The 26,093-nt window shown below is 39.7% G+C and overlaps 1 protein-coding gene across 1 annotated transcript; it reads left to right on the forward strand.

Annotated features, from left to right (window-relative positions):
• Positions 1 to 1,214: 1,214 nt before the first annotated feature.
• Positions 1,215 to 18,915, forward strand: LOC148374047 (zinc finger protein 281-like). Its single transcript, XM_088331667.1, has 7 exons — positions 1,215 to 1,355; positions 8,779 to 9,192; positions 11,197 to 11,298; positions 13,276 to 13,399; positions 13,467 to 13,550; positions 13,620 to 13,738; positions 15,094 to 18,915. The coding sequence occupies exons 1-7, from the start codon at positions 1,218 to 1,220 to the stop codon at positions 16,360 to 16,362; spliced, it is 2,250 nt and encodes a 749-aa protein (XP_088187793.1). The 5' UTR covers positions 1,215 to 1,217; the 3' UTR covers positions 16,363 to 18,915.
• The last annotated feature ends 7,178 nt before the right edge of the window (positions 18,916 to 26,093 follow it).

Raw genomic sequence — 26,093 nt, forward strand, 5'->3', positions numbered from 1 at the left:
AGTGACATGCATTCCTTTTTCTCATTGAGGCAGGCCTCCAAATTTCCAGTTTAGTGGGGCAGATTCCTCCATCGGAAGATATAGTTAAGTGTCATCTGCATCGCAATAGAAACTGATATTATACTTGCAAATAATATCACGTAATGGAAGCATGTAAATGCTGAAAAGAAGTGGGGCAAGTACTGAACCCTGCGGAACACCACAGGTAACACTAAAGGGCTCAGATGTGATTTCACCATATTTAACACAGTGCATCCTATCTGAGAGGTAGGATCTGCCCCATAAGAGGATGGTTCCTGAGAGACTAGTCCATCTTTCTGTTATAGTAAGATATTACGGTCCACTGTGTCAAAGACAGCACTAAGGTCCAGCAGCAGCAAGAGTGATGAAGCGCCGGAGTCCATTGCCAGTAGAAGATAATTGGTTACCTTAATCAGGGCTGTCTCAGTAGAGTGGTTAGCCCTGAATCCTGATTGCATGGATTCAAAAAGATTGTTTTTGGATATAAAATCATTCAGCTGCCGTGCTAAAACTTTTTCAAGTACTTTCGAAAGAAACGGTAGGTTTGACACAGGTCTATAATTACATAAGCTTACTGGATCAAGGTTAAGTCGTTTCATTGTAGGTTTAATAACAGCGGACTTAAAAGCCGACACCTCTTATGAAGTTGCATCAGGGACACAATTAAATTGAGCATGTGTGTCACCAAAAAGTTATATATAATACAAACTAATATTTAAAACGCATTTTGTTTAGGGTAATATAATTGCAAGTGAATAATTAAAGTACTTTTTTAAACAAACTTTTTGCAGATTTTAGAGTAAAATCAGGTTAGGAGAAAGCTGCGGCCATGAAATGTTGATCCAAACAGAAAATCATCAAGGTATTACTTACTGAGTTAGAACATTTATTGTTGAACCATTTTATAAAATGCATTTAACAGGATGCTAAAAGAAACAAAACAAACGACTTTTGGAGAAAGAAAACGTTTTTTTATGGTTTGACCTGTACACATTTTAGCCACTTTTAGGATTGACAGGTTTAACATACACAGATATATCTACACTAATAAAGGGGAAAATACGGTTTGAAATTAAATATTTTAAAAACCATGCACTGTAATTGATCAACTTTAATAATCAATCAACCGAATTCATATACTGTCATCGTGTGTACGGACGCGCGTACTTGTCTCCGCGCGCACGTACAGCCCCACAATGCTCTGCGCGCAGCCAAGATGGAAGAACCCGGCAGCTGCTGGAGAACAATGTTTTGCCCATAGATTTTTGGGGATAACGGAGCACCGAGAGCCGACGACGCCGGCCTGTGGAGCGGCTTTTGGTTCTTGGGCGCCGGTAAGAAGAAACTCTCGAGGTTTGATATAAAAAAAACTCCGGTTTGAAGCAGCGCCGTCTTAGAGGGTTCAAACTTCTCGTGCGGGACAGACAACAAAAGCTGCCCGCCGCCGCCAGATTAGCATTGCTAAGCTAATGGGACCGAGCATCATTGTTTGCTCGGGACTTTTTTTTGTGGGTCATGCCCGTTCTAGATGCTACATCACCGGGTACGCCTGCTCCGATGTCTGTTGGAACAGAGGTACCAGCGCTGACCAACTCAATAAATATGATTAATAGATTATGAGTTAATGTTTTTGAATTTGGAAATCAGTGGCTGATCTTTCGTCCTTGGGATTTTCCCCCGAGCGTCTACGCATAACGTGAATTAACCATGAATGGTAACTAATTTAATCAAATTAATTATAACTTCTGGTCACATATTAAACTTGGTTGGCATTGCACATGTATTCTGAAATTCAAGATGTATTACATCTGGGATTCCGCAATGAGTTTTATTTTGCGTTGCTGAAAATTCTTGGTCACATAAATTAAGGTCTCGCATCACAAAGAGAATTACGACAACGGAGGCCCCCCACGAGATTTTTTGCAAAATGATCAGCCTCTGAGTTTATGGCCTGCGTAGACCAGCATAATTAGTATACTTTTTCAGTAAGATTATTCTAAAAGCGTGTCATAAAATGTATTAAATGCGAGTCATTCGTTATGAGCGATGCATAGGACTCGAGGGTTTTGCAAACCTTGGATCAGGGGCCAAAATGGTTTTCAAATATATTTTTTACGGAGTAAAGGTGAACAATGTGACTATTGAAAGCAGGTAAATTGTTTTAGTTTGCTTTTGTAAATCTGTATTTTTCAACACTTTGTGTAGTTTTCATAGTATTGCTACGGCAACACGTATATTTTGCAGTTGGAAGCCCTAAATTCTATAGCAGGTAAGACAATCTCTCATTTAGAGGAGAAATTCCCTGTTTTTGATGTAAAGAGGGTGAATTTCGTGAATTGTATAAATCTTAGGAGAAAATGTTTTAAGGTGGAAAGGGTTTTTTGTAGATTTCCCAGAATTCAGTGTTTGAGGTTGTGCGTTTGAATTAAAACCAGTGTAGTTTCCCGGGCAGAAGTACTGTTTTGTTTTTTTTGTGTGATACGCACATTGTATTTCATCTCATTATCTCACTCTGTAATTCATGGTGCAAGAAACAAATCTTAGAGAACAGAGGAAACAAAGCTGTTCTAAGGGATATAAATGGTTACCTGAAGACCATGACGAGGGAAAATACTCTTTGGTGTATCTGATAGTAAATTGGACTTTAAGGGACATGAAATAAATACATTATACAACTTATGTTGGTATAGTGTTCAAAGATTACATTGTCTACAAATAAATTGAATCATTGGCGCATGTTTTCAAAAACATTTTTCACTTTCAATACTTCGTTTGAGCTAAGAACAACATTTTGTACCAGTTTTTAATAAAAACTTTCGCATTGTGCTTGAATAAATGCGGTATTTCCTGCACGCCTTTCTCACCTTTTTAAACCCTGGCCCATTTTCATGCCTGTCAGAGCGAGTATTGAACTATGTATTGCATTTAGAGGTAAGATCGGGCTGGCCCTCTGGTATTAAACCCAGCTCAACCCAACAGATTAATTTGATTTGAAGGACTGAGCCCGAAGCAAACCCAAATTTTCATGTTTTATTAGCGAAAACTCAGGGAAATGATTTTCATTTAAAAAAAAAAATTGAAATAGATTCTCTAAAAGTAGCCAGACAAGAATTGCCATTCCTTGGGATGCTTGTGGGAACAACTCATTAATGTCACTTGAACTTCAGGAAATCTTGAAAAAAGTTTCTCCTTTGCACTGTGTTCTGTTATGCATACTCGTTATTTTTAACTCAAAGGTTATCAAGACAACTTAAAGCCCCAGTATTGTAAAAAAAAATTTTTAAATTAAATGGATTCCGCCACCTTGTTGTTAACTCATTTTCTCTGACTAAAATTTTAATTGACACAGATGGAAAACATTTACAGGATGAACACTTGTCATCAAAATTCAAAATATATATTGTCACATTGGCTAGCACTGTTTTTTTCTAAAGATTGGGCATGCCCGGTAGAGATTTCATTAAAATACCACAATTTTGCTACCTGCTAGCAAGAGAAAGTAATGTTTCAGTTTCTCAAATGAAACACTTGAAATTAAAAGGCCAATGACTAGAATTATTATCTGAACTACCTGTAGTCAGAAAAACTAGGTCATTGGACAATCCAAGAAATCATTTAATATAGGTTTGCAAAGCAGGGTCATTCTTGCATGTTGGTCTTTTGTTGTAGCACTGCTCCCAGTGTTTTTAATCTTTCGTTCCTTTTGTTGTTAATAAGCACAGTGATACATCATAAATAATTATTTAAATGTGTAGATAATAAAGATGAATCATACTAAATATAAAATGATTTCAAACCATTTACTTTGCTGTTGTGCAGCTATTTTGATGGCAGACAATCGTACACCTTTCTCATGTTTTTCCAAAAAATTTCTTCAGCTCGAACGTCGTTCCCTCTGTTTTCCATTTTTCCTTCCCTTTATTTTTGGGACCCATTATAATAATAATAATAATAATAATAATAATTTCCTTGTATTGTCATTCTGTGTAACAATGTACACAGAACGAAATGTCGATTGCACCTGACCCGTTGTAGCGAGCCGATGCAGCCGCAGCCAACAGAGGGCGCCGCCGACCACTTTTTAAGTCTTAGGAATGACTCAGCCGGGGCGCGAACCACCGACCTCCCAGTCTCAAAGCGGGCGCCTTACCATCTAGGCTACTGAGCGGTATACTTGTTTATGGCAACTAACTCACAAATTCTCTACGAGGGTTGTCTGACGGGACGATCCCTCGAATAATGCTAGATCTTACTAGCCCACGTGTACGGCCAAGCATTCAGCTGTGTTTAGGTGCGTTTATTTTTGTTCAGGTCACGATTTTCCATCGGAATACCAAAGCGAAAACGACTTGAATTTTTGGGCTAATACCCATTTGTTCGAATACAAGACATCACTGTAGTTGTTAAGGCCCATTTCTGCTTGTGTGTTGTCGCTGATTGTCACCTGATCAGCATTGTAAGCATTGCTGTTGCCAGCTCTGATTAATGATGGAAAGATACTTGCGCATCAAAGGCTATGCGGCCATCAAAGTGCGTCAATCACATCAGTTGAGTACAGGTTTGCTACAGATCATCTAAATTAGTTGTGCCGATACTGAAAATAAATAGATCCCTCGGTTTTCTGTTAATAGGGACTGAAAGCATTATCTCCAGACAGAAGAGCAGTTTCAGCGACAGACTGCTGTCACTGTCTTGTACTACGGACAGACTGAAGAGATCTTTTCTTCCTCATGCCATGAGGCTCTTTAACTCCACCCGGCAGAGTAAAGGCCCACATTAAACCACACCACCTACATTGGATATTACCGAATCTTACTGCAATATGTATTCTGTGTAGCACTATTTAGTTACTCTATATAACATGCTACAGTGGGCATTTGCACGTCACACTGGGTATTTGTATATTGTATTCTTTTGGCTTTATTATTGTACTGTTCTCAGCTCAGCAAAAAGAGAAAATCAGATATTGCATTGCACCTTCGTAAAAGCCCTCAAAGAGTTAAACTTACCTAGAGGTGACGTCATTACTGACCAAGACAATACGACTATATAGATCTACAAATAACAACAAACAATACACAATAACAGTTGAATGAATTGTTTTATTGTCATTATACAAAATTTGAGGGTGTTCGTCAAAACCACACGCAGCTTCAGGTAGCGGTTTCCCACAAGTTCAAGGTCTTTCCTTGACTTTCTTCAAGTCTTTTTTCTTTCTCTGCTAATTTTTTGGCAACACCTGTCATTGATGCCTTTCTTCCCTTTGCTCTTTACAAAAACTCTTTGTCTTCTGGAATTGCCATAATGTTCAGAGCATGAGCAATGTCAAACAAGTCATCATCTTCTTTTTTGAATTCACTTTCCTGGGCTTTTTGTGTTGCTGTTTGTCGTCCTTTGTTCTTTTTTTAGAAAACGCCATGCTTGAAAATGTTTTTCAAGTTTAGACTGACAATTTTTTGGATCTCGAAATGGAATTCTTGCTCTGTTCCAAAATTATGATGGGGGTTTTGGGGTTTTTAAGGGTTATTGATCTATCTTCGTTGTTCATTATCCATTATCCGTTATCCGTCAGTTCATTATATGCTACAAAGCCCAGGAGCCGGGACACTTACTCTCAGCCAAAAGGCTAAGCTAAGGTCCTAGCCCTAAAGCCTTGTTGCGATCATTGCGAATGCACCGTTCCCGGAGGTACTGCAATACCGGGCCGATGCGTGGAGTGGACAGAGCAAGCTCTTACTGTCACTGTTGAAGACGCTTTGATGGGCGTGTGCAATTCCAAGTGTTGCTAAAGAAAGAAACCAAAAGCAATGCAAACTGATGGTAGCTTGCTTCCAGTGAGTTCAGACACATAAGTACCAAGCAGATACACTTCTTTCTTTGTTCTAGCTGAAACAATGTACTAAATATTTACCTGATGCTGATCTTTGAATTTCAATCACTTCTTGGAGGACAAAGAAGGTCTGCTGGCCTTGTCTTCAAAAGTAGTTAAAGGGGAATTATACTAGTTGAATTAGACTGATTTGCTGAGCAATGACTTGTGGGTAATAATTGTTTGAGATACATACTTACACACATGTGGCTTATCCCAGCATCTCTAGAATTCCCATTTAAGAAAAATGATAGAAAACTGCAAACTTCTCAGCATTGGAGCTACCTCTAAAATTTATTTTCTTTAGACCAAACTTCACAGCAATTGGTCTTTTGTATAATGGAACACAATTAAGGGGTAAGACAGTGACTTTTTGCAACTTTGAAAATAAGCTCCACCCAAATGTACCGTATTTTCCGCACTAAAAGGCGCACCTAAAAGTCTTATTTTTTTCAAAAGCTGACCATGCGCCTTATAATACAGTGCGTCTTATTTATGGAACAACATTAAATCACAAGGTCTCGTAACTTACGCAACAGCCGCCGACTCGATTTTCCCCCGAACGTGGAGTAGTCCGCGTTGTATGCTGGGATTTATATACCAGCGTTTCATTGGCTAACCAATGTGTCAATCATCATTTGAATCGATCACTATTGGCTGAAGTTATTCGGAGCCTCGGATTGGCTAGAGCGCCAAAACAAACCCTGAAATTGGCCGAAAAAGATGTATCAATCATCCGTTGAATCGATCGCTATTGGCTGAAGTTATTCAGAGCCTCGGATTGGCTAGAGGGCCAAAACAAACCCTGCAATTGGCCGAAAAAAGATGTGTCAATGATCCGTTAAATCGATCGCTATTGGCTGAAGTTATTCGGAGCCTCGGATTGGCTAGATGGCCAAAACAAACCCTGCAATTGGCCGAGTTTAGTAATGGCGTAGCAAGCGTACACCATAAAGAAACATGTTTTATTAGTCTGTATTTGCATATAATTTACTCTCCTGGATTTACTTCACTCATGGTTCTAAGAAGACCATGATTGCGTATCATTATTGAACGTGAGAACTTAGGTGAGCTATGCGGCTTTATATTTTCGGTATCTTGTTTTAGAACGATCTTGATGTTGCTGTGATGAGTTGAGTGAATTAAACTCAATTCCAAGTGTTTATTGTCATATGCATGGTAAAGTTGCGAGCAAAAAAGAAAATAGAAACTAAGAAATGTTTGGCATTTCTTGAATCCCAAGACTTTAACCTTCCGAATGATATTTGAAATGATGCATTTGAGTGACATCGTACGGACACTGCTTCCGTACGTGTCTACGACACGTATTTGCTTCTTTGCAAGCTTTGGGAATGTTAAGGGGGTAATCATTTGGACTGAATCATCTGACTCTTTTGTTCACGTTCCCATTGTAGTGCCTTATATTCCGGTGCGCCTTATCTATGGAAGATATAGGACCAAAAACTATTTTTTGGGGGTGCGCCCTATAATGCGGAAAATACGGTAACACAAACAAAAAATTAACCCAAACCCGACTTTAAGTCCCGCGATTGAAACTGAGTGTTCTTCATTCAAGTACACAGTCCAAAATTCACACCCGGCAAATTGAACGGAAAATGATACCGGTACTTAAAGTTTGATGCAGACCTGCAGAGTCCTGGTCCCGTTGAAAGTAATCCAAGGAAAAAAAGTGTATATTTCCAAAGGTAAGGGTGGGAAAAATATATATCCACTATTGTCCGCCGCGTCCACAAACGGGTCTCACCTTTACCCGACTTCCCGTCACCCTTAGTTTGTTTCGCCCCTTCTTTTTCATTCGCCCGTGCAAAACAGATCAGAATAAGTGTCTAAAATACAAATAAATACATTACAAAAATATACAGTTGCAAATACATATTATACATGGTTACACATATTTACAAAGAAAGACGGTAGACCGAGAGAGTTTTCAAAGCTTTAATAATTATAATATAACTTTCATCCCTAACGGTGCCTGTGACAGGGCAGTTAATGGTAGCAACACGCTCGCAACACAGTGAACGGGTCTGTTAAAAAACATACCGTACTTGTATAAATCACGGTAAACAGTCCTCATCTTCCTCCTTAGAACTGAAGCCATCAAAGTCGTCTTCCTCTGTGCTGAAAGAAACTTTTTCATATAGATGTCGTCCCACGCTCCTGCAGCCTCATTCGCGCTGTCACTGTTGCTGGAACTTTCATCCACTCCTGATTCTGTGCCCTCCTCTCCATCACGCAGCAGACCAGCTTTTCGGAACCCGTTGGTGATGGTGGATTTTTTGATGTGCCTTTCTTTTTGCATTTTGCATGATGAGGGTATGTTTACGCTAATGTAATTTATGCACAAGCCAAGAAGTTGCAGTCTTCCTCGGTGCATATATTCCACCGGTCTCACCCTACCTTTTGTGGTCGAGCGCCGCGGGCGGCCGTTAGAAAAATTACATAAATTGGCCGCATCACTGAATAAGCCGCAGGGTTGAAAGTTTGGGGAAAAAGTAGCAGCTTATAGTCCGGAATTTACGGTAGTCACTCCGAATCCTCAATGATGCAATGGGTACCATTATTGTAAGTCTTTGCAATCATCTGTTGTCTGTGCAGCCCTTTGAAACTGCTTGTGATTAAGGGCTATACAAATAAACATGACTTGAAAATAAACAAATAATACATACACCTGTCACATACCTGCAAGTGTGTAAGACACTCTTACTACTACTACAACATACAAAGATCATATTATAAATCGTGGAACACAACAAATCGATGGGGAAAATAAGTTCTCAAAGCTTTAAAAAATGGAATTGATTTTATCAATCTCCATGAACTCCAAGCGCTAATAATTACATTGCATCAATTGTTGTTTCTCCCTGCAGCATGACACAGACTGGCACACCGTATTTTTACCCCGCACGCCCTCCATCATGAGCATCATTCAAGACAAACCAGGCACCGACTTTCTTCGCACCAATGGCGGCATGGATGCCAACTTTGGTCCAGGCATGCTCATGTTCAGCCACCTGCCGCCCGTCACCAGCTTCACTCGACTGCATTCTGTGGTGCCGCAGGATATGATTCTGAAGAAGGAACGCGATTCGCCTGATTGCAGTGCTGGCGGGCTACCAGGAGCAGGTGACTTTGTTCACATGCTGGGCATCAAGCAGGAGAAAGTATCTGAGCATGATTACCGCCTGCCTCTTTACCCGGGAGGACTGGCCAAGACCACGGAGATGCTAGATGTTGCCATAAATAACCAGAATCTGCACGTGCCAGAAGTCAACATGGCCAACGTGAGTACCACAAGAGTTGGGTTCCTGCGCAATTGGGCGTGATAATCATACAACTCAAAATACAGTGGTATCCCATCATCCGGGATCGTGCTCGTAGCTCAGATTGCTCGTATAATGTGAAAATGTATCCGATAAGAAGTATTTCAGAACTAATCGGTCCGCTCCTGTCCTCCCAAAAGCATCCAAGTGAACCTTAAATAGCTCTAAAACACATCTTCCTAATCACTGATTACATTAAAAACGGTATGGATAGGTCTGATGCCACTGAACATTGAAAGTCAAAAAAAAATTACTAAATGGTTGAGTTATCACACAATAGAGATTATGTCTAAATAATGTACACTGACATGCATTGTGTCACAAAAGAAAATGCATGCCACGAGGGTTAACAAAATGAAAGTTCATTATGAGCGCTGTTATGAATGTGTGCGGGTGGTGCGGTAGAAAGGGGTGACAGGAGGAATCACTGAGATTGCATATCTGTCGACCTATTTTTTCCCGTTTTTTTTTTTTGATCATTTCAATTTGTATTTGCTTAACAACATTTTTATGTGGGAAAAAAATGGTAAAAAAAAAAAGACCGATCTCATCTTGCTTACTTTGCTCTAATTCTGATCGTCTCAGTCACTGGTAGCAGATGACAACGTCATTCTAGATTGCCAATATTGTCGTGGGATTCTGCATCGTTTATCTTGCTGTGAGTAGGTGCCGTATTATGTTTTTAAGGTGTGATATTATTTAATAAGAATAATTTACAATCATCAATATGGGGAAAAACTGGCGGAGGTTGACCGTTATAAGATCAAGAGATTGTTGATGATATGTATGCATTTACTTTATCTTTAAATAAATTTTCACACAAAAATGTTTACAGCAGAAGTTTTTATTACATTATTTTTTGAGCCTGTAGTAGTTTGCATGCACGACCTGTGGTACTAGCTTCTGGGAGTGCTCATGAACTGTATTTTCCCTTCTTGCGAAAAAATAATATACTATATAGTGGTGCTCGTGTAAAGAGATGCTACTGTATTTGAATGTACGTCATACTTCTATTAGTGCCATACTTATTTCTCTTATGAGGTCCAAGTTGCCTGTAATAATGATTAAAAATAAAATAAATAAATGTTGTATATCATTGTTTTGGGCACAGCTGTCTTGTGGGGGGCTTCATTTTAGACATCTTTTGTGCTCGCTTAAATACAAGCGCACGCTTGTGACAATGCGAGCAGCCTTCCAAGGTTAAGCTAACGTGACCCGTCGGCTGCTCTAGTACTTTGTGAATGAGTTCTTGGTCTGAATAAATACAGCTATAACGTTTGCCACCTAAAATGGTCCTCTTTTAGCTAAGTGTTAATTTAGTAAACTCCTAAGTTAGTTTCTCCTAGAATCGAACCTCATAAGTCAAGTCAAGTCACGTTTATTTGTATAGCCCTTAATCACAGAGTCTCGAAGGGCTGCACAGAACACAGACTATTGAATTAGTTTCATTCACTTGTTTTTGAAACACTCAAAAGTAAATAAAAACAATATAATATGTCCCTGTTTTAAGTCTTAAGCATTCACAAGATTGTAAACTGTTAGAGGAAGACTATGGCCGTTTTTTTACTTGCACCTTGCATTGAACTTTCTTTTTTGTTAGCTAATGTGTTTTTCTCTCCTAGAATCTGCTTTTTAAAAGCAAACTATTATTTCTTATCAGAAAGTAATACAATTTAAAAAGAATGTTGTCATATGAGATAGCCGAGCACTTTGTGGGAGGAAAAGCTTTTCTTGAAATAAAAGTAAAGTAACTAAAATGGCAGTATTTTAAGGTGTATCTTAACGCAAGGAATCTTTTACGATAGGATAATTTAGCTTGAAGTAGAAAATTAATATAAACTATACACTTGATGTGTTGTTATTAAACTTTTAGAATTGGTCGACCATGTGCCGGCTTTGTCCTTGAATGAAGCAATGTGTATGTGATGGTTGGCTCTCACGCCATCCTCCTTTGTCATCTTGCAGCTGCCGAATCAGTTGGGGAAAGAGCCCACTGGGAGAAAAGGTCGCAGGTCAAATGGGGATGGACAAGAGGGCCGGTCAAGAAAGAAGCGAAGCGAGGCAAAGGTTCGACCTGCTTGTGCTAAATTTAAAAAAATATATTCTAATACAGTTCCCTGCAATGATGTATGTGAACGTATCACTTGAGCTGGATGTAACCACCCTTTTGCCAATTATTTTGTGTGTTTAATTTGTTCTTGAGTTTTTGATTGGCCTGTGCTAAATCAATGTTGATGGTCTAAATGCAACCAATTCACAAACCACGTTTTCATGCAGGAAATAGTCCAATTCAAATCAGACTATTACTGGTATGCACGTAAATCTGATTAAGGTCTTGGTCTGACCCCAAATAGTCCGAATGAAATGGTTAGGTTAGTCCTTTAATTTACGGAATACTTAAGCTTGTATACCCATTTGAATAATCCTTTTACTTGTTTGCATTACTGCCCACAGTTTTCCTCATCGATGGTGTTTTCCTGCTGTAAAGAACAGTGGACTTTAAATATGAATGATACATGCTAACTCTGGCTTACTCGCCTAAAAAGTCTCATTTGTATTTCATTTCTCCGGCACATTTCCACTTTATTTTTTTCCCCCCACGGTGAAAATGCCACAGTTGTATCCATACATATTTAGTGCAAGTCCAGAGTTTAATTAATTGGTATTTATTGAACTTAATTAAAGGCATACACTTTAGATACATAATTTGTTCAATTCAGCAATTAGGGCTGGGGAATTTTTGCATCCCCCGTGATTTGATTTGATTTTGGTTACAATTCAGAGTGTACAATTGTTTATTCAATTATTACTGATACATTTAAAAAAATATTTTCCCTCAGTAAAATTTAAGCTCGTTAAGTGTTTTATAACTTGATTTTAACAAGGCAAAACAAGGATTGAATTGATTTTCACTACAGTTTATGCAAACTGTTAATTCACAAAATGGCACAAACACAAATTCAAGTCCCCAAAAGTTTGTGAAGTTCACATTTGCCTTTGAGTGAGAAACTTTATTTTACTTAAATTTACACACGCGTAAGTATCCGCTTAAATTGTGCAATGGGAAATGGAATCTTGCTTCCTAGTTCTGTTTTACTTTTAACCGTCAGTTTTCATGTTATTTGACATATTTTGATTATGAAATGTGGACGATCAAGAATTGATTCGTGTTTGTTTCACGTCACAAAGATTCAGACATTTTCCGCAACCCAAGTAAACATACTCGCGAGCAACAGTAAAAAATAGAATTAAATAATCAATTGCAATGATGTGGATTTTTTTCTCTCTAGGCAATAATGGAAACAATCAAGCTGTCATCAGGACTATGATAACTATACATTTTTAAACACTTCTAAATATGAAAACGCACAAAAAGATGAGCAAATTTGTACAGAAGTCTCATTGCAGTACTTAAACAAAAAGCTAATCAACGGTGTTTTTCCGTCGGATTGGTCTATCATTGGGAGGCTCCTAGTTAAAGATGATGCCTAGTCACGTGGTTGGCGTGTCCTTGTGCAGGGCACTTAAGGAGAAGCCTCCTGCTTGTGTGAGAGCCACTTTAGAAGCATGTTTGCTTTTCAGGGGCCATGTCCTAAAGGCCAAATTAATACAGAAATCCCTTACTGTCTTCAAGATAATGGCACACAACCTTTCTGTATTTTTTAATTCCCTCAAGTAATGAGAATCAGTAAATTAAGTTCATTAAGAAGTATTAATAATGTAATGAGAATTTTTCAATTATCTTTTGTTTAATTGCTTGTTTCTTTGTAGTCAATCTTGTTGCTGTCAGCTTGCAAATTCTAATTACTGTACAAAGTTTGGTTTCGTATACAATCTAGTTTCTTTCCTTAAATTCACAGATAATAGATTCATAGATATCAATAAAAGCGATATTAAGATTAACATTTTTGGTTTTTGCATTTCTTCCTCATTAAATGTGGGCGTCATCACACACACACACACACACACACACACACACGTAAAAATACTCACAATTGTTTTGTTCACGGGGGACAACATTTTGTATTTAAATGTTGCATGTAGTCACTGACGCTGGATGGAGATGGTCGCGGCATGTCACCGGGAACTAAACCTCACATATGTGAGCACTGCAGTGCAGCCTTCAGGAGTTCATATCATCTACGAAGACATGTCCTCATTCACACGGGTAAAACATCAGACTTTTGCAGTCCGGCTGTAAACTTGAGCGTTGATTTTGTCTTCTTTTTTTTAAGGTGAGCGACCATTCAGATGCACCCAGTGCAACATGAGTTTCATTCAAAAGTACCTCCTACAGCGACATGAGAAAATCCACAGTGGTAAATGATTATCTGGATTCACAGGAGCATGTCCATCTATTCCTCTTCTAACTTGTACTTGAATGTCAGGTGAGAAGCCCTTCAGCTGTGACCAGTGCAACATGCGCTTCATCCAAAAGTACCACATGGAAAGACATAAGCGCACGCACAGCGGAGAGAAACCCTACCGATGTGAAACTTGCCAACAGGTGCAGATTTTTTAATTCACATTTGTCTTTTCTGGGTTGCGCAACCTAAAACAAATTTTAAACACTAAAGATTTGACCTTTACAAGTGAGCATCAAATAATTCCCACTAGGGGTTTGCAGATATCACAATATTTCGGACAGTCTGATAACTGAAAGTTTTGTGTTTGAAATTTTTGACATTGTGGAATGATATCCATGTTATAAGTTTATTGTTTAGAAGACACTCAGAAGAAGGAGAGCGAACCTCAATGCAATTTGACTTGCAAGGAAAACAAGAGAAATCCAAAACCTTAGAAAAAAATTTCCAACCTTATCCAAATGGGTACTCCTCTCAGCCCTTTTTCTTAAGGTTATCAAGATATATTTTCCCGAAATGGTATGGAATCAAAGAACAGCCACATCATTGGCAGTGACATTGATATAAACAGTGCTTGATTGTCAAAACACCAGACAGGCATCCAACGCGATCTCCTTTGCATGTGTCTAATATTGAAACAATATAAACTTATCAACATTTGTATTGAGAATGTAATATCCTAAAATGCCTTAGGAGGTGCCAAGGTGAAATGTATTAACAGTGACTAGAAATACTGCATTTTATTTGATGTTGATGTTATTAAACTTTATGCAACGTTGACACAAATGTGTATGTTTACACTATTCCATTAAAATCCTGTTCAGAAGACGTTGGCTTAAAATGTTTTTTCTTACAGTTTAACAGGAAACAAATTTGGTCAAAAATGTAAAAATTGGCCCAATAACCTCATAATTTCGTTGGGAGTGTTAAGGGGGGAGATTTAAGCATATTGCCGACCCTTTATTCCCATCGTCTTAGGTTTGAATCCCTGAATAGAAACTTAAGGAAAACTCAGTACCACTTTTTCTGAAACTGATTCTCTGGGCCATGTGACTCCATCAATACCAGTCTGAATCTTTTTTAATCTACATGTTTATAATTTAAATAAATGGAAAATGCTTGTTCCGGAACTCCAAAGTCGTTTTTTCTCCCCTATAAAGACACGCAATCCCAATGGAAACTCCAGTGTCATATTGAAACCCTAATTCATAAATGCATGCCAAGTTTGATGACAATAACCCTTACTTTGAAACAACATGCCACGAGTTTTGATATCTAATTTGGATGACTGGGCCACATTGGACACGAAACACATACAAGGCTGTAGCACCTACTTTGTGGATATTTTTGCCTATTTGTCCTGACAGTCCTTGATCTTATTTTTCTATTTAAAGTCTTTATTACATGATTACCCTGGAGTGTCATGTCTAATCTCTACATTGTCCCACAACGTTGATACCAATGACAAGAGATTAAATTCTGCACTTTTTTTTCCCAGTTTTTTTCCAGGACAGATCGACTTCTGAAACACAAGCGGACGTGTGGAGATTCCCCGAGAAAAGTTGTGGATCCAAGCATGTTAGACCTTGCCAATGTTGACATGGACGGCTACGGAGATATTCAGGGAAACACAACAGCGGTGGCGGGAAGCGGAAGAAAAAAGGGAAGATCTAAAAATCCTGCTGAGGGTGGACCTCGAAAGAAGAAAAAGGGGGGAGTCAGCGGAAGCCACAGCCTTCTTGAATACTCTCTAGAGAATCTAGCAGTCTCCTCATCCACTGAGCCAGGTCCCAGCATGCAACACCACTGCCACTCCCCTAAGATGGCATTCAAGAAGGCTCATCGGAAAGGTCTACTAAAAGGCGGGAAAGTGGATCCAGTGGGGCACGATAAAGATCAGGACCTCATGCATACAAACGGCAAAGTGGCCACCAACAACTACGAGGACGCTGTGCAGTTCCTTAAAAAGCGGCGGTACCTCCAAAACGCCGCTTCATCATCGGGAAGTGCCGGTCCGGAGTACGACCTGCTGTCCCCGCACCCGATGATCATTCAGATGACGGACGTTGACTCTGGCCTAGATAAGTCCGCTATTCCAGATGAAGTACTACACAGCCTGCTGGAGCACTACACACACAAGCCAGATCTCACACATCACCATGACATCCATTTCGATCTGGGAGACCACCAAGCCGAGGCGCTCCAGACTTTGGCCCAAGACCTGGACACCGCCTCCAATCCGCCCGGTGACAAGAACATCATGATGAACGAGTACTCGCGCTTCCTTCTGCAGGCACTGGAGCGCACCAGCCATAATGCCAGCTTCTTCCCTCTTTCCGCCCCGTCTTCTGGACCTTTCTTGTACTCTGAGAGCAGCTTCGGGGCTTCGGGGACTGTCGATTCATTGAGCCAGCCTACCTTCCACCTGCTGGATGCCGCTCAACACCACCAGCTCACGCCTTCACAGGAGCTCAACACGTCCACCACACCGCCGCCATCTTACCAGATCAGCCCGGCCGACCTCAGCAGCCACAAGGAGGCGGCTCCTGCCAAAAACGGCACAGCCGCTCTTTTCTCTATGGCCTCTTCCAAAGCCACGCCCTACCAGATTGAAAACTTTGCACAGGCTTTCGGGTCGCAATTCAAGTCCGAAGAACGGATAAGGACGCCTGTTTCCGACTTCTCAGGGTACAGCAGCTTGCTCGCTGATGTTGGCGGGCCAACGAGCCCCGACTCCAAAACGTCCACCAGCCAAAGCTTCAGATGAGACCACGCCTCAAACTTAAAGGCCTATTTTATTTTCAGCATTTTTTTATATTGATGACACTCTTTCAGACAACTTCCTGTAAATTTATTTTCCTATTATTTATAAACTGACACAGTGGCAGTCCTTTTAAATAATTGTAATATTTTTCAGAAAACGATGGAATAATATTTTTGACCAGCCGCGTGACTAAGTGTGGTTACAGGGAATAATAGCCCAGAATTGGAAATGCAAAAACACTAAAGTATTACTCAGGAAACAATAAGTTGCTGACATGATGAATGAGTGTGAGCACTGAAAACACTTTCTCCTTGGCAATAGAGATTATGCTGTCTTTTCTTGACCACACTTGATAAGTATATTTGTAATAACATATATATTATGATCCAGATCTAATCACCGTGGCCATTAGAGCAAGAGCTGTTTCAAACCGGAACCCCTTTATGGGCCGGGGGGTTGTTAATAAGTATTTTGTGCTCACCGATAGGTGTTGCTCTTGGATGGCAGCAAATGGTTAAGCACTCCAAATGTATCCTCTCCGTCTCATCTCTATTTCACTCTCAGGCTCTCTTTGGCAGTATAAGGGCCACACAAAACAAACATTCAAATTTACTCTAAATTCACTACATACAGAGATCCCTTGGTTATTCCGGTTAATAGGGACCAGAACATTCTGCGAAAAGTGAAAATCCAAGATTCATAAAAGCCCCCAAGGGGCAAATTTATCTCAAAATTATGTCATCAAAGACTGAAGATACAACTGTAACAAAATAACAACTACATATCTTCAAATAATACAGCTTACAAAATTACCATTGAGTGAATAGTAAATGGACTACATCTGTATAGGGCTTCACCAGTCACTCAGGACCTCCAAAGGCCTTTACATTACACTTCACACTTTACCCATTCACACACCCACAGACTGATAGCGTAGTCAGCCAACCAATCCGTCTTTTGCTTATTGGGGGCGATAGGGGTTTTTTGTCTTGCGCAAGGACACTTAGACATTTAACTCTGAGGAGCTAGGAATCGAACCTGCGACCTATTTGTTCCTGAGACTAATGGTCTTTATTTTCATTATACAAAAGTACAACAAAAATGGAGGGCTTCTCCTTTCAGAGAAAGCGATTTAGAAAGCGCATGGCTAGCGTCACTCTAGCGTCAGGTAACCGCGACTTCAGTAAGGTTAAAATACAAGTGTCACGAATGTAGTGGTATCCCAAAATTGTAGCTCCAGGTCTCCCGTTTCACGGGTAATGGATCTGGCGTTGGTCACGATCCAGGATTGTCAGCTGTGGCTTAAGAGTCGTTAACCTACCCGTAGCACTAGGCTTGATGTGAGGCCTTGCTATTGCTTTCGCTCCCGTTGCCTTCCAGTGGACTCCTTGGCTCCATAATAATTCACAGAGCACCTGCTGGGGATCAGCATTTCTTTGCGCCCTTCTGACTTTACTCAGAGTTCGATTAATTGATGAATTTATTTTCATTATAACGAGCCGCTAAAAGCTAGCGGCACCGTGGAGCATTCTTTGTGTAGTCTGTTGTCCACAACAAACAATACGTTGATCGATGACAACGACAATTTACTAATGCGCCGAGCAATGAACAAGCAATAACTGAAGCGTGAAGTAGCAAGGGGTCTCTGTATCAGGTTCTCTTATATGCTGCCATTCTTAAAAAAGATTTTCTTGTTTAATGGTTTTATATTACTTCATGTAGCATTTACCTTTCCAATGTTCTGAATCTAGTAAAAGTAGGGCTTCCGTTTCTCAACTTATTGCAAAACTCGAGAATTTTGGTTCACCATAAACAATTATAACCTTGTAATAATTAGTCTTTTTTTCTTGAAAAAGTAATGTTGCCCTGTCACTGTTTACTTGGAGTGAAGGTGTGGCCTTTATACTCAGGTTGACAACTCACCTTCCAAAAACCTACTGAGCATTTTGTTTTAAATCAAACATTTTTGTTTCTTTCCAAAGTTGTGACATTATTTGGAGGGGTTTACTATTTTGGAAAAAAATGGAGAGCAGAGGGAATTAGGCATGTATGTGATCTGGGATGCCATTGTGGCCCAAAAATGATGAAGTTAGCGCATCTGCTCTACAGATGATTTGGTGTATGTGATCGGGTCGCTAAATGAGGTGGCCCTGTGCTTTAAAACATGTATTTTCTATTTGTCTCCCTAGAACAATTTGCTTATTTTAGTGAATCTTTGCAATTGTTAGTAAATGTATTTATGCTTGTTTTTTAAATTATTTGTAAAATGTCTTCCATTGATATCTGCTGAGAATTTGCCTCATATACCTCGTGTCTATATTATACTATCTTGAGATGTGGGGATAGCACATCACTTTGTTTACAAGCCTTCATTTTATCACTACTTTTATAAAATAAAATATTTTTTTAAGTTTATTTTGCAACCGCCAAATGTTACAGCTGATGTTTATCTTTTGAATTCAAGCTATCAGTGACCCGGTTCACTAAGATTTTGACTGTCCAATGAATTTGAAAGTGAATAGGGAGAAAACAATGAAATAAAAATAATTTGTATAATTGTGTGTTATTTGTGTTTGATTTCATTAGAACGTATGCAATGACTGCTTAGTTATACAATTTCTGATTTTAAATATGAGGAAAATATGTAGTCATCCATCTTTTTTAATACTTCATTGTTGTAAAATTGAACTTTTTTAATTTGATCTTTTTATTGCCTTTTGTAGCTGGGTGATTCTTTAGCAACATCAGGCATCTTTTTTCTACCCTGATTTAAGTCTTAGCAATCATTTAACCCTAGATAAAATTTATTTCATATATCATTTTGTATTCTAGATAAAATTTTGGTGACACAAATGCTCAACTGTATTGTGTCTGCAGTGCAACTTTCTCAATAAGTTTGGGCCGTAAAATTCTAAAATCTTTGGTTTAATAATTGGAGAAACTACACCGAACTTAATGAATTTATATTTTACTTGCTGTTTTGTTTAAATTCTACATGCCCCAGTAGTATTTTTCCACCTAGTTTAAAATCTGCACAATTGTTTATCCTACCAATTTTAATTTCCATTTTTTTTATGTATATCTCACAGGCCTTGAATTGTTTTTGTTTTACACAGTGGAATCCCCACTCATATCTCTACCATGTTTTCCCGTTCCCAAGCAGCCACACTGTGCTCTGTGGCACTGGCACTCATACTTGGCAACACGGGGCCATCTAGCGGTCAACTATTACACACTGGGGCTTTGGGAATGTCAACTCGGTTGTCAAAGATGGTTGACATTTTTGTCGGACCAACAGGGGGACTCTACTGACAATCTGTCGACCTCTAATTGGCACTCTCCACATAAGAAAGGGGTGGAGGGGTTCCCTGCAAATTGCTGCAAGGGAACTCATCCAAAGTTGACGAAACCTTAATTTTCCGGGTTTTTTTTCAATCTATTTTTGTGCACCGAAACAGAAATCCAAAAAACGAGTCTTTATCAATTTTCCCCATCGTGGTTTCGAAACAAATATTGAGCAAATTTGTGTCTTTGACTTCTTTTGGAAAAAAATGAAAGAACAAGTTATTCGGGGATTTATTTCCCATGCCTTATCACTTTGCTGAAAGGTGGCCACAAGCCTGATTTTTTACGAGTCACTTGCTCTCTTTCCAGTAAAGAACAAAGCAACACTGCTAAAACCAACTCAGTAAAAATCACGCATTGTAATTTCAACGGGCTCTGCAGTTGCCTGAGGACAATCGATACAGACCACGGCAAGCCTCACTTGAACTTCCCCTTAGATTTTACAGAAGTTCTAAGATTCCCCAATTTACGAAATGAGAACTGCTATTACAATACAATATCCACAAGGTTCACTGTTTTCGTCTTGCGTCATGTCAATGCATTGTGAATATGTATAGTAATAAAAAAGGAATATTTCATAAAAAAGTAATGTGTATTTTATTATTTGAGATTTTTTTGGTGACATGGATTAATTACTAATCTTAAATCTGGTTGTATTAGTGTTTGAATGAGTTATTTTATATTTACTCTATGTATTAAGTTGCTAAATAGTCAAAAAATGTGAGGCTTTTTTCCACGATGAAGTTGATGGTGAGTGACTGATGCATTTTGCCTTTCCATGGTAATTAGCCATGTTAACTTTTAGCTGCAGGATGGTGTACAACAGCGTACACCAACCTTTCTGAAGCTGAGACCTACTTCTAATTACTGATTGGCATGAAAGGCTACCAGTTTGATATACGTTTCTAAAATGAGAAAGTATCATATTATTACTATGTTGTTACTATGTTATTGACTACTCAGTTATTACCGGGTTGTAATAAGAAATATAGAAATGCAATTTAAATAGAATCAGGCAACTGCTAAAAGATCATGACAGTTAAAAATTGAATTTCTTGGAAAAAAAACAATACTTCATCACTCATGAGCTATTATCAGAACTTCTCCATAGGTTTCTCAGTTGTTCTTAGGGGGCTACAACGTTGGAGACCCCTGATGTATAGCATTGGCCAAAACCATGCAAGATTTTGGTGTTATTGGCAAACGTATTGGTTATTGTACTGCCCATGCATTTAGATAGAAGACAATGTCAACATTTGTTACTACAGTTGAGCGGTAGGATACAAATCTTTGCTTATGGACAAATTCATATGTGAATCTATTATCCTTTTACTCAAAATCAACGAAAACTCACTCACAGATGTAATTTTGTTCACTAAATAAACACGTATATGTAAATAAGTGAGTGGTGAATTGTAACAAGCCTGTGGTCTAGTTCTGTTGGAGAGCTAGATCCCCGCACTCCCGGTCACCGGCGGTTGCCAAGGCCACGACGACAACGGCCAGGACGACAACCAAAACAATAGAAATTGAAAAATGGCGGATGCTCCCCGCATGTGTGCCTGAGATAAGAGCGAGGTGAACACGATGTCGTGAGGCCTTTATTCTACATGAACAAGCTCCGCATGGAGACCTGCAGCTGGAAGTCCCAAGTCAAAACAAACATGTTAAGCCAGATACTTGCTCTATGATGGCTAAAGATCGAAACCCTTTTTTAAACATAGAAATATAAGATACATTTGATAACGTTTATCCACAGGAATAGAGATAGCAAAGTGATATGCAGTATTCCAAAAAGTCATGCCCAATAACAAATAGTTTGAATTATTATTATTCAGTGCTTTCAACTATAAAGCTTATTATTGATCTTTGTTTTAGAGTCACCGAAGTCGTTGTGTTCATAATAATGTGCAGCCAATGTCCGTGAGGGTAGTAAATCCAGGAGAATAAAATATTTACGAATACAGAATAGAAAAAAATGCTTTCTGTATGCCGTCAGCCACGTGCTATAAGCAATCATCTTTTTCGGCCAATTGCAGGCTTTGTTTTGCCGTTTAAGCCAATGCCAGCCTGTAAATGATAAAAGGATCCGCCCCTTGACCTCCGAATAACTTTAGCCAATAGTGATCGATTTAACTGATGATTGACACGTCTTTTTTGCCCAATTGCAGGCTTTGTTTTGCCGTTCAAGCCAATGCCAGCCTGTAAATGATATAAAGGATCATCCCCTTGACCTCTGAATAACTTTAGCCAATAGTGATCCATTCAAATGATGATTGACACATTGGTTAGCCAATGAAACGCCGGTAAATAAATCCCAGCATAATACAACGTGGTCTACTTGCCGTTCGGGGGAAAATCTAGTCGGCGGCGGCAAGTTAGTTGCAAGACTTTGCGAATTAATTTTGTTCCATAAATAAGGCGCACTGTATTATAAGGCGCATGGTCAGCTTTTGAAAAAAATAAAGGCTTTTAGGTGCGCCTTATAGTGCGGAAAATACGGTACTCTTTAGGGAGAAGTTGAGTTGACTTATTTTATCTGTGACTGACAAAAGACAATGAATTTACTTCCACAATACTTAACTTTGGCATGACTGGGAACAGTTCTTTGGTATTGCTGTCAGTAGTGAGCAACCAAAAAACAATTGTGTTTTTTGAGAATGACTGGAAAATATTTGCATTTCTAATATTCTGATTAATTTAAATGTTTTTTCGTTTAAGGCTTCTTAATTGCAGTACATCTCACTTTTTTTAAATGCCCAGTGACGTACATGTCTGGTGAGGCATGATCAAATCCTCAAATAAGTGAACCCACTGTAGTCAAGTCATGTTTAGTTGTATAGCCCTTAATCACAAGGGGTTTCAAAGTGCAGCACAGACCACAGATTATTGCAAACCACACACTATTATTACACCATCCCTTAATCTAAAACCTACATGAGGGCAAGGAAAAACTCAAAAACCTAAACATAAGGAAAATGAAGACATTTCAAGATGCCTTCAATTGAATTTCTGTTAGCTTGCTAATAACACTTCTTCTATTGATTGACCTTGAAGGAGTGCAGCAAATTGGAATCATTGGTCGTGGTCTCACTATCGCCCCCTGACTCAAGGCGTGCAATCCCTCCATCGCCAACCCCAACTCATAGTATATGGATGGTAAATGAGAAAATTAAGTGATTTCGAAAGATAAAATTAAAAAATTGTGACGTAGAATGAGAAAGACAGTTTAACACTGAAATATTTTATATAGTTTTAATTTTATATTTCCCTGATAATAGGTGAGGCTCATCCTCCCCTGCCTCCCCTAACTACATGAGACTCATACTGTCAGGGAACGGACCAGGAGGCAAGAAGTGTGAACTCATTTTGCGTGTACGATCTGTCACTTTAATTTAGAAAATAAAAGTTGTCCAACACGCAGGGACCAAAGACAAAACAAAAAAGGCTTAAAGGCAATCAAAAATTCAAACTAGGTAATACTCACAAAACAGGCTTAAAGGCAATCAAAATCACAAACTAGGCATTTACTCAGAACAAACGGGAATGAACAGGTTTTTCCTCAAGTTAAGCAATGGTCTGGCAACGGCTGTCCCAAAAGGAGCGCTTAAGTATCCCACACGCAATCAAGTCAATGTGTTTCAGCCGGTGTCAAGGGGCGGGACCAGCTGGGTGCCATGACGACCGTGCAGGACATTAGAGCACCAATAGTTTGATGTCCTGAGCATACCTTTAAGTAGACAGAAAGCAATATTAAATACTCTCTGATGTTATCTCAGTCCACACTGTCATTTTATTGGCTGCTCAAAGCAGTCAAAAGTGTTAAGCCCGGCGGCGCACAATCGCGTGGCCAATTGGCGTCCACGTCTTTAGCTGCAGAATACCAACGGCGGCGTGTCCACGCAGACCTGACACCATTTTTTGTTGCAGTGTTTCCCCACTCCAATTTGCCTAAGTCACGTGTTTTCAGATATGTCAATATTCAATATAGCGAATACTACACAGGCACATACTGATTAACACTTCAAGCACATGTGGTATGATTTTAAGTGTTATTATAGTATAATAGATTGTTCTGTCGCTTTAAGAATGAGTTCCACTTCTGGTTTGTGAAAGTGGCGGCAACTTTTAAAAAAAGCATATTTATTCGGTGTTATAATATGAGTTTTTCCTTGAGCTATTTATAAAAAAAAAAGAGTCAGTTAAGGACAGCACGGCGGCACAGTGGTTAGCGTGTGAGCGGCGCAGTTCTGAGGGCATGAGATCGAACCCTTCTGTTGGGAGTTTGCATGTTCTCCCCTTGCTTGTGTGGGTTCTCTCCCACATTCCACAAACATGCATGTCAGGTTAATTAGCAGGTCCAAATTGTGTGAATGAGCGAGTGAGTTGTTGGTCTCTGTGTGCCCTGCGACTGGCTGGCAACCAGTTCAGGGTGTCCCCTGCCCACTGCCTGAAGATAGCTGGGATGGGCTCCAGCACCCCCGCAACCCTACTGAGGATAAGCGGTGCAGATAATGAATGAATGAAGTGTCTGTGAATTCATGACAGAACATATTTACCTATGCTCTGAAAGAATACGTGAGTGAGGGCCGTGGCGCTAAAATATGAGCCCTATTTTTGCCAGTGCCAGTGCTGTTGTCGTTGATGTCTTTCGTGGCATTTGTTGTCATCGTGTATACCTTTAAGTAGACAGAAAGCTTTCTGATGGGACGGCATTAGCTCAGGAGGTAGAGCGCTCGTCTTGGGATCAAGAGATCGCAGGTTCGAAATCCGGCTCCTCCGTGTTACTGTCGAAGTGTCCTTGGGTAAGACACTGAACCCCTAATGCCCCCAATAAGCAGGTTGGCTGGCGCCTTGCATGGCTGCACGGCCGCTATTGGTGTGTGAGTGTGTGTGAATGGGTAAACGTGAAGCACATTTTCAAGCGCTTTGGGAAGTCTTCATTGACTTGAAAAGCGCTATATAAATGCAGATCATTTAATTTCATTTCATTTCATCGCTCCTTGAGAATTAAAGGAATCTCGTGTCGATGAGGTGTTTTGTGTTTAGAGCATACGTCAAGCTGCCGGTTTCCTCGGTCACCTGCACACTTGAAAAATTTGGCGACCGAGCGGCAAAGTCATCCAACATGTTTGACACTAAAAGCCATTGGTGCTGTTCTGTTTTCCCCCAAAAAGTGCCCACACACAACTGAAGCCAGAGGCAAAATGCCAATCGGCATGGTGTGAGGTGAACCCATCGTTTTTTTGTCTCCCCACTATAGTTACCTCTCAGGGCGAGACCAGTAAGAAATTGTCGAAGGGGAGGCGATGAACATGATTATCGAGGCCTAGTAGAGCAGACCCAACAACCCAATCATATCCCCATTTGAGTCTTTTCTGAACATTTCATGAACATTAGGTGAACTGGAACACAAAGTACTTTTAGCATGAATAACAGGGAACCTTGGTCGTATTTCTTGTTGAACGTCTTTTGGGTAAACAGGTAACTTAACGTAACTTGTCAGACATTTGTTTTTCCTGCTAAGTGCCAGCTATAACGTTGACAGGCCATGGTCTCTTCCTGAGGCTAGCCACCAACTATCCGTACTTTCTTCCGATTCTCTCTACATCAGTCAAAAACAAAATGCTTGTATCCATGTTGAAATTATACAGTCTTTATACAGTAGTTTTTAACTTTTTAGTGAACTTTTATTCAACAGGCATACCATCATTTATTTCTCTTTTTGACAATGTTAAACCATATTTGTATTTTGTTAGATTACTGCTTTTTTTGGTTTCATGCTCTGAAACAAATGTCATACAAATATTGTTTTGTATACTATTTATTAATTATTTTAGTGCCCAGATTTTTTGTGGTGTGTTTATCGTAATTATAAACTAATGCAAGGGGGAAGGCACAGGGATGGGTGGTTAGTGCGCAGCCCCACAGTGCAGAGGTCCAGGGATCAATTCCAGCTTCTGCCGCCTCCCCGTACAGAGTTTGCATGTTCTCCCCGTGCCTGTATGGGTTTCCCGCGGGCACTCCGGTTTCCTCACTCATTGGTTGGTCAAAATTGTCCCTATTTGTTTGTCTCTGTGTGCCCTGCGACTAGCTGGCAACCAGTTCAGGGTGTCCCCTGGCCACTGCCCGAAGATGGCTGGGATATGCTCCAGCACCCCCTGCGAACCTCCAGACGATAAACAGGGCAGAAAATGAATGATCATAATGTTTTCAAGGAAAAAAGATCAGTATTGGATCGGTGCCAATAAATACTTTACTGTTTTTAATTGTATCGTATCAATACCACAATTCACAGTATATACCTCACCCCTAATGGGTACCCATCCAGCATGGCCACCACTTCTCAGGTTGCCCATATGCAGATCATGTGTTTAGAAACTACCTTT

Source organism: Urocampus carinirostris, chromosome 1 (assembly GCF_059441175.1).
Source record: "Urocampus carinirostris isolate Australia breed hairy pipefish chromosome 1, RoL_Ucar_1.0, whole genome shotgun sequence".
NCBI lineage: Eukaryota > Metazoa > Chordata > Actinopteri > Syngnathiformes > Syngnathidae > Urocampus > Urocampus carinirostris.

Excerpts from the sequence above, each read along its gene's own strand:
- LOC148374047 (XM_088331667.1), top strand. The coding sequence starts at position 1,218 with ATGCTCTGCGCGCAGCCAAGATGGAAGAACCCGGCAGCTGCTGGAGAA. Across the intron at positions 11,299-13,275 it reads AGAAGCGAAGCGAGGCAAAG|TCACTGACGCTGGATGGAGA; the intron begins GTTCGACCTGCT and ends TGTTGCATGTAG. Across the intron at positions 13,551-13,619 it reads ACATGAGAAAATCCACAGTG|GTGAGAAGCCCTTCAGCTGT; the intron begins GTAAATGATTAT and ends CTTGAATGTCAG.